General features: G+C 40.5%; 2 protein-coding genes across 2 annotated transcripts in view; one reads left to right on the top strand and one right to left on the bottom strand.

The window, feature by feature from the left end:
* Nucleotides 1–604: 604 nt before the first annotated feature.
* The window catches only part of LOC135094173 (neurobeachin-like), a 135,264-nt gene continuing 126,395 nt past the window's right edge, over nucleotides 605–9,473 (bottom strand). Inside the window, exon 6 of the mRNA XM_063994019.1 lies at nucleotides 605–701. The gene's annotated coding sequence lies outside the window, so the exon portion shown is untranslated. The remainder of the gene's footprint in view (nucleotides 702–9,473) is intronic.
* LOC135093944 (cuticle protein 7-like) lies at nucleotides 2,187–7,941 on the top strand. Its single transcript, XM_063993624.1, has 4 exons — nucleotides 2,187–2,205; nucleotides 3,187–3,204; nucleotides 3,825–3,955; nucleotides 5,492–7,941. The coding sequence occupies exons 1-4, from the start codon at nucleotides 2,187–2,189 to the stop codon at nucleotides 5,897–5,899; spliced, it is 576 nt and encodes a 191-aa protein (XP_063849694.1). The 3' UTR covers nucleotides 5,900–7,941.

Raw genomic sequence — 9,473 nt, 5'->3', positions numbered from 1 at the left:
ATATTAAGGAAATCTTGAAACACATAGAACATAAAGGAATATCCAACATCTCTCTCTCTCTCTCTCTCTCTCTCTCTCTCTCTCTCTCTCTCTCTCTCTCTCTCTCTCTCTCTCTCTCTCTCTCTCTCTCTCCCTATTGATCCAATTAAGAGCCTCCCATTGCAAGAAGCACATACAGTCTCCCTCGCCAAGTTAGAGTGAACAAGTGAGGATCCCTTCACAGCGTCTCGTTTTCTGTGAAGCTCAACGTGACGGAAGAAAACGGAATACCGGAGTACTTCTATTGAACCAAGAGGAGGAAGAAGAGGAGGAGGAGGAGGGAAACTAAAGAGGAGGAAGAGATAGGGAAGTAAAGGTAAAGAAAGACAAAGGAGGAGGAGGAGGAGGAGGAGGAGGAGGAGGAGGAGGAGGAGGAGGAGGAGGAGGAGGAGGAGGTACATTAAATAAATAGGTGAAGGGGAGGAAACAGGAGGAAAGGAAAGGAGAGAGGGAGAGATACAGGGAAACTAGACAATGCAACACTCTCTCTCTCTCTCTCTCTCTCTCTCTCTCTCTCTCTCTCTCTCTCTCTCTCTCTCTCTCTCTCTCTCTCTCTCTCTCTCTCTCTCTCTCTTCTTACCTTTTTTTCTTTCTTTCCTTCTCTCTCTGTCTCTTCCCATACAGGTGAGACTAATTAATTTAAGTCATCCCTTCACACTTACCTGTAAAGAAAGAAAACGGGCTATTAGTTCATTATTATTCATTTATACAGTGTTGTGATTCGTGGGGACAGTGTGTGTGTGTGTGTGTGTGTGTGTGTGTGTGTGTGTGTGTGTGTGTGTGTGTGTGTGTGTGTGTGTGTGTGTGTGTGTGTGACAGGAGTAAAAAAAAGGGTTCGTCACACACAAACATACGCACACGCACACACGCACGCACGCACACACACTTTTTTCCCTCCCTTTCATCTTATTATTCCTCTCACTTTCCCTACTCCCCCTTTCTCTTCCTTTCCCTCTATCCCTCCTTCCTTCTCTCTCCCTCCCCCCTTCCTTCTCTCCCTCCCAACATTAAGAGCATAAACTGTAAATATATTTCTCTCTCTCTCTCTCTCTCTCTCTCTCTCTCTCTCTCTCTCTCTCTCTCTCTCTCTCTCTCTCTCTCTCTCTCTCTCTCTCTCTCTTCTTATTTTCATGTTTACTTCTCAGGTGAAAGGATATGTCTTTATTTATTTATTTATTTATTATTATTTTTTTAAGTCACGTTTTTTTTGTTTTTCTTTGATTTTTTCTTATTATTTTCTCTTTCTTGTTTTGGTTTGTTTTATTTTCTTGTCCATTGTTTAATTTTTTGTGCATTCTTTCGTTGGTTTTCTATTTGTTTGCTTGACTGTCTGTTGAATCTCTCTCTCTCTCTCTCTCTCTCTCTCTCTCTCTCTCTCTCTCTCTCTCTCTCTCTGACAACAGTACGTGATTGAAAAACGTTATCATTCACAAACACACAAGGGAAGGTATTGTCATAACTGCATTTCACGTCTGCAGTTATGACAATAAAGAACAAATCATCATTATTATTATTATTATTATTATTATTATTATTATTATTATTATTATTATTATTATTATTATTATTATTACTACTACTACTATTACTACTATTTGTATACGAACCATTTTTCTCTCTTTCTGTCTGTCAATGTATATTTTTTCTATTTTATCAGTCTGTCTATATCTATTTACCTTTTGTCTGTCTGTCTGTCTGTCTGTCTGTCTGTCTTATCATTCTAATCAGCTGTCTACCCTACCTGTTTCACCTGTTCCGTTTCTGTCCACCTGCTCATTCAATTACGATTCCCTCAACCTGTCTGTCTGTCTGTCTGTCTGTCTGTCTGTCTGTCTGTCTGTCTATTTATCAGTGCATTCCTCCATTTGTCTCCCTTTAGTAGTAGTAGTAGTAGTAGTAGTAGTAGTAGTAGTAGTAGTAGTAGTAGTAGTAGTAGTAGTTACAATCTCCAACCACATTTCTACTATTTACATATGCCTTTAATCAATTTCAACCCTTCTATACCCATCTACCTACTGCACTGCCTATAAACCTGTCTGTCTACCAATACCTCCACCCGTGTGTCCGCCCGTCCGTTACGCAGCCTGTCACGGCCTACATAAGAGGCGCGGCAGGCAGTATTCAGATCACGCATAGCCAGGAGCTTAATGAGAGGGGAAAGCTCAGGTGAGAGCAGAACACCTGGCTTATTGGACTGTGTGTGGAGCATATGTCACGTGTCTGCTTACTCTCTCTCTCTCTCTCTCTCTCTCTCTCTCTCTCTCTCTCTCTCTCTTTTTTTTTGGTTCCTTCTTTTATGTGTTTTGAATGTGTGTGTGTGTGTTTGTTTCCTGTTGTTTTTCTTTACTATCTCCTCCTCTTCCTCCTCCTCCTCCTCCTCTTCTTCCTCGTTGTCTTTTTTTCTCCTCCTCTTCTTGTTTCCTATCTTCCTCTTCCTCCTCCGCCTCCTCCTCGATTTCCTTTTCTATTGCCACATTCTACCTCTTCCTCTCTAATTCATTTATTTATTCCTCTTCCTCCTCCTCCTCCTCCTCCTCCTCCTCTTTTTTCTCTTCCTCCTCTTACTACAAAAAACTATTGCATGTTTTCTTCCCTCCCCTCCTCTCTCTCTCTCTCTCTCTCTCTCTCTCTCTCTCTCTCTCTCTAGGTAACTAAATTCTCCTTCTCTCCTCTTTTCCTCCTCCATATCTTTCCTTTCCTTCTTTTCTTATGTCACAAAATTATATTCCCTTCATATATTTTTACCCTCCTCCTCCTCCTCCTCCTCCTCCTCCTCCTCCTCCTCCTCTTCTTCTTCCACCTCCTCCTCTTCCTCCTTTTCCGTTTCCTCCTCCCTTCCTCCGACTCCACTTCTATTTTTTCCCACGCCTCTATTACTCATCCTCCTCCTCCTCCTCCTCCTCCTCCTCCTCCTCCTCCTCCTCCTCCTTCTTTCCCTCCTGGCCATATGCTCTCTTTATTTTAGACTTTCGGAAAGGAGGAGGAGGAGGAGGAGGAGGAGGAGGAGGAGGAGGAGGAGGAGGAGGAGGAGGAGGAGGAGGAGGAGATATAAAAGGAAGACATTCACTCCGTCCTGAGCATTCCTCCACTTACCTCCACCAAGACCACACTCTCCTCCACCTTGCCTCCACTTTACCTCCACCTGAGTCAGCCATGTTCCTCCAGGTAAGGTAATTAAGAGGTGAGGTTAATCTGCCACCCATCCACAGGTGTGAATTGTGGTAGCTGTTTTTGTTTGTTTGTTTGTCTGTTTGTTTTGTTTGTTTTGATTGTTTGTTTTTTGTTTTTGTTTATTTACGCGTATTTGAGTTGAGAGAGAGAGAGAGAGAGAGAGAGAGAGAGAGAGAGAGAGAGAGAGAGAGAGAGAGAGAGAGAGAGAGAGAGAGAGAGAGAACCTGGCATAAATATAAAAAAATGTTTAATAAAAATAACAAAACCTTAAAAAGACAATAAATATACAAATAATTAAATAAAAAAACAAAAGAAAAGTGAGAATTAGTAAACAAAACATCCATAAACGAAGAATAAACAAAATAAAAAGATAAAAAGAAAAGAAATAAAAAAAAATTAAAAAACACACAAGAAAAAAAATATACACACACACACACACACACACACACACACACACACACACACACACACACACACACAGACAGACAGACAGACAGACAGATTAGTAAATAAATAAATAAAATAGAGAAGAAAAAAAACTAACGTGTGTGTGTGTGTGTGTGTGTGTGTGTGTGTGTGTGTGTGTGTGTGTGTGTGTGTGTGTGTGTCCTCAGAGTGTGGTGTACGTGATGTTGGTGGGCGCGGGCGTGACCATGGGACGCCCGCAGTACGAGGACGCCCCCACATCCCCCAGTACGTGCCCCCGCCGCCCCCCGCCCCATACCACCCACCCCAGCAAAAGGAGGTAATTGCTACGGATTTTTCTGCATTTTCTACCGATTTTCTGGGTTTTTAAGATTTTCTAACGATTTTCTGAGGGTACGGATTTGTTCAACGGTTTTTCAGATTTTTTTTCTGATTTTTCAACCATTTTTGTTTTTTCTACCGATTTCAGTTATTTTCTCCTGATTTTCTGTATTTTGTTTTTCTCCAGATATTCTTAAGTTTTCTGATTTTTATTTTCTTCCCATTTTTTCTGGTTTTCTACAGATTTTTTACAGATTTCTGAATTTCTACCGATTTTCTGGATTTTCATTGTCTTTTTCTCCCGATTTTTTAGATTTTCAAATGTTCCTACACGGGATGTACATTTGATCTTTCTGTTAATTTCGAGTGTTACCTAATTTTCTGATATTTACTTTTTTCAGGATTTCCGAGAATCTGAGTTGATTTTTCTGGATTTTTTTTCGAATTATTTGATTTTTTCGTAACTTTATTTATTTTTTTTTTGTAGGAGGATAAATCTGAAGGACATATCTTTTCCTTTCCTTCTTTCTTTCATTTCTCTTTTCTTTCTTTCATTTTCTTTCCTTTTACTTTCTTTCCTGAAGTGAGGAGAGAATTGCTGAGCGGAAATTTTAAAGTTATTTTGATATCATTTTTTCTCATAAATTTACGAGCGAGAGAGAAAGAGAGAGAGAGAGATTGCTGTCATTCATCACTCTCTCCCTCTCTCTCTCTCTCTCTCTCTCTCTCTCTCTCTCTCTCTCTCTCTCTCTCTCTCTCTCTCTCTCTCTCTCTCTCTTCTCCTTTATCACACATTATGCATCTATTCCATCTTTATCATCTTCCCCTTCTATTTTCCGCATCATCAAATCTTTCTTCCCTTCTTCCTATCCTTTTATCTACTAATTACCTTCTCCTCCTCCTCCTCCTCCTCCTCCTCCTCTTTAATTTTCTCCTTCCCATAATTCAACTTCCCATCACTCTTCCTCTTTCTTCTTAATCTCCTCCTCCTCCTCCTCCTCCTCCTCCACTCTTCTCGTTCCCCAAACTTCCTTCTTTTACTCCCAAATCCACTTTTTACCTTCACTCTTCCACCTCCTCCTCCTCCTCCATCTCCTTCCTAAATCGCTCTTCTTCCTTCCCTCCTCCCTCATCTCTCCATCCTAAAAACTTCCTCCATTTCCTCTTTCCTCCTCTTTTTTTCCTCCGCCCTAACGTTACGTCTCCAGCCATCTCGCCTTTCCTTCCTTCCTCCCTCCCTCCCTTTTTTCCTTTTTTTCCTTTTTCTCTCCTCTTGCAGTCTCTCTCTCTGTCTCTCTCTCTCTTAGAAAATCCCTCGTCCTCCTTCTTCTTTACTCTCTCCTAATTAAGTCACTGCCTCTCTCACTCACTCACACACTAAAACACTCCCACCTTCCCTTCACACACTCCTTCACCACCGCTCCTATGCTCACATCCTCCTTACACACACACACACTCCTACAATTTAAACCACTCACAGCCAGACGATTCTACAGTATCATGCATTTCTACACTAAGTCCCTAACCTCTGCAGGAACCCAAGCCCTACGCGTTTGACTATGGCGTTAAGGACACGTACTCCGGAGCCCAGTATGCCCACGCTGAGAATTCCGACGGGCAGGAGGTGACAGGGTCGTACTCTGTAGCACTTCCTGATGGTAGGATTCAAACTGTCCATTACGTGGCTGATCACCTTAATGGATTCCAAGCTAGGGTGACTTATGAGGGTGAAGCCAAGTATCCTGACATCCCAGAAGCCCCTGCATCTTACCACCCTGCCCCTGTGTACCAGCCACGCCCCCAGCCCCCTGTGTACCTCCCCGCTCCACCTGCCTACCTGTCTGGCAAGGAGGAGGAGCAGCAAGTGGAGCAGCAGGTGGTGTATGAGCCAGTGGAGGCCTCAGATGCTATATACAGGGATCAAGTGGAGGAGTATGTCTAAGTGGAGTTAGTGGAGAGTGATGTTAAGGCTTCAAGTGGATCTGAGGCCTTGAATTGGGTTTTTAGTGGAGTTAGATGTGGTTCGGTGAGTGACTGGTTTTTTTTTTTATATAATAAGACAATAATGGGTTGCCAGTGGTGTTGCAGCCTGGTTCAGTGGACGAGACCAAAATATCGAGTTTTCAGTGGATTAGACAGCAAATATAGGGTTTTCTAGTGGACTAAAAGCAAAATATCAGGTTTTCAGTGGATTACACAGCAAATATAAGGTTTTCTAGTGGATTAGAAGCAAAATATTAAGTTTTCAGTGGGTTAGACAGCAAATATAGGGTTTTCTAGGGGATTAGAAGCAAAATATTAAGTTTTCAGTGGATTAGACAGCAAATATAGGGTTTTCTAGTGGATTAGAAGCAAAATATTAAGTTTTCAGTGGGTTAGACAGCAAATATAGGGTTTTCTAGTGGATTAGAAGCAAAATATTAAGTTTTCAGTGGATTACACAGCAAATATAGGGTTTTCTAGTGGATTAGAAGCAAAATATTAAGTTTTCAGTGGATTAGACAGCAAATATAGGGTTTTCTACTGGATTAGAAGCAAAATATTAAGTTTTCAGTGGGTTAGACAGCAAATATAGGGTTTTCTAGAGGATTAGAAGCAAAATATTAAGTTTTCAGTGGATTAGACAGCAAATATAGGGTTTTCTAGTGGATTAGAAGCAAAATATTAAGTTTTCAGTGGGTTAGACAGCAAATATAGGGTTTTCTAGTGGATTAGAAGCAAAATATTAAGTTTTCAGTGGATTAGACAGCAAATATAGGGTTTTCTAGTGGATTAGAAGCAAAATATTAAGTTTTCAGTGGGTTAGACACCAAATATAGGGTTTTCTAGTGGATTAGAAGCAAAATATTAAGTTTTCAGTGGGTTAGACAGCAAATATAGGGTTTTCTAGTGGATTAGAAGCAAAATATTAAGTTTTCAGTGGGTTAGACACCAAAAATCGGATTTCTAGTGAATTTTAGAGCTATTACCACGTTTTCAAGCCTTGTTTCAGTGGATAAAACAGAAAATATCGGAGCTTGTAGCAGATCTGGCACAAAATACCGGGTTTGTACTGCACCCACGTGACACGAGTAGTGATGACGTCATGCAGGTGGTGATGGTGGTGGTGTCAACAAAGTGACGTCATCATGTTAACACTGCAGGTGGCGGTGGTGGTGGTAATGGCACACTAAGGAACTCAAACGAGGAACAAACAGCAAAAATGCCTCCTGTCCCTCACAATGTTCAATTTTGGACGAGAGTAAAGTGACAGTAAGATAGAAAAGTTAAAGATTCCTCCCCACCAATCCTTCATCCACTGCCACCACCATCAGATAGTACTGGATAAGGCCCCTCCCCACCCACCCCACCCACCCCACCCACCATCACCACCACCACCACAAAACAACCTTCCCTCTTCGTTATTTATTGTATTACTTTCATTAATATTAAGAAACATACAAAAATAAAATAAAAAAATTGAACACGTAGCATAGGAAAAATATAAATAAATGCACGAACTGTTAGAAAAAAACAAAAACAAATCCATTAATGAGGAAATACAAAAAAAAGGAGAAAAATGAATATAAAAGAGGTTTATCACGAAATTAATATAAAAGTAAAACAGAAAAATGAAAAGAATACCGAAAAAATTAACAAAATAAAACTTCAAATTCGAAGGAAAATAAAACAAAAATTAAGGAAAAAGATAAAATAAAAAAAAATATATAGGAAGAAAACTTTGATCAGAAAAATAATACAGAAAAATAAAATAAAATAAAAAAATAACAAGCGAAACAAGAAGAAAATATAACTTAACAAAACAGAAAACAAAAAAATAACAAAAACAAATAAATAAAACTTCAATAAATCGGCAAAATAAATAAACAAATAAATAAGTAAATAAATATAGAAAAAAGTTAAATAAAGCAACTCTCTCACTCTCTCTCTCTCTCTCTCTCTCTCTCTCTCTCTCTCTCTCTCTCTCTCTCTCTCTCTCTCTCTCTCTCTCTCTATACCTCATTAATGGAAAGATAAAAAAATGAACGCCCACACTCCCCACAACAAGCTGGAGGGTCCAAAGCTTGAGTACCTGTGCCATTACCTGTCTAATTAGCTCACCTCCACCTGACCTCACCTGGCGGACTAGATAATTAATAACAGGTAATATATTTAATGTAATTTTACTCAGATCAATAAAAATAATTAAAAGTATTGCTGTGTGTGTCTTATTGGCGTGTGTGTGTGTGTGTGTGTGTGTGTGTGTGTGTGTGTGTGTGTGTGTGTGTGTGTGTGTGTGTGTGTGTGTGTGTGTGTGTGTGTGTGTGTGTGTAAATATTAAAGAATAAACATTATATATTACTTTAAATACTTCAAAGAGTAAATATTGGAGCTTTGAAGTACTTAATTTCTCTCTCTCTCTCTCTCTCTCTCTCTCTCTCTCTCTCTCTCTCTCTCTCTCTCTCTCTCTCTCTCTCTTTAACATTTTCACTTTACTTTCTCGCTCCTCTTACTTTCTCCTCCTACTCCTCCTACTCCTCCTCCTCCTCCTCCTCCTCCTCCTCCTCCTCTTCCCCCTCCTCCCCTTCCTCCTCCTCCTCCTCTTCCGTATGAATTAATTTCCAAGTCCAGTTTTCTTCCTTTTTCCCGTTTTCTTTCAAGTCCAATGCTGACAAGGTAAACATTTCCATTGAATTTTCCTCTCTCTCTCTCTCTCTCTCTCTCTCTCTCTCTCTCTCTCTCTCTCTCTCTCTCTCTCTCTCTCTCTCTCTCTCTCGATATCTAAAATGGGGATGAGAAAATATTACATTAGAGAAAATTTTATTATGAGAAAGACATCAACTTGCTCTAATTTAAGTAATGGAACGTGAGAGAGAGAGAGAGAGAGAGAGAGAGAGAGAGAGAGAGAGAGAGAGAGAGAGAGAGAGAGAGAGAGAGAGAGAGGGGTGAAAAAGAGCCTTCTATTCTAAAGTAAATCCACCTAATTAAGAGCTCTTGTAGAAACGCTCTCTCTCTCTCTCTCTCTCTCTCTCTCTCTCTCTCTCTCTCTCTCTCTCTCTCTCTCTCTCTCTCTCTCTCTCAGCTCTGATATCAAAAACATGTCTTGTTTTGTGCCTTTGAGTGTGTGTGTGTGTGTGTGTGTGTGTGTGTGTGTGTGTGTGTGTGTGTGTGTGTGTGTGTGTGTGTGTGTGTGTGTGTGTGTGTGTGTGTGTGTGTGTGTGTGTGTGTGTGTCTAACAGAAACTCGCTTTATTCTCTCTCTATCTCCCTTTTCTCTTTCTTGCTACCACTCAATGCACCATCTCTCTCTCTCTCTCTCTCTCTCTCTCTCTCTCTCTCTCTCTCTCTCTCTCTCTCTCTCTCTCTCTCTTTATTCCGCCTCACATCCATTCCAGAAAACTTTTTTAAACTTAATTCAAACCTCAACACTATGACAGAGAGAGAGAGAGAGAGAGAGAGAGAGAGAGAGAGAGAGAGAGAGAGAGAGAGAGAGAGAGAGAGAGAGAGAGAGAGAGAGAGAGAGAGAGAGAGAGAATG

Source organism: Scylla paramamosain, chromosome 44 (assembly GCF_035594125.1).
Source record: "Scylla paramamosain isolate STU-SP2022 chromosome 44, ASM3559412v1, whole genome shotgun sequence".
Taxonomy (NCBI): domain Eukaryota; kingdom Metazoa; phylum Arthropoda; class Malacostraca; order Decapoda; family Portunidae; genus Scylla; species Scylla paramamosain.
This window is presented reverse-complemented; position numbering and strand designations above follow the sequence as displayed.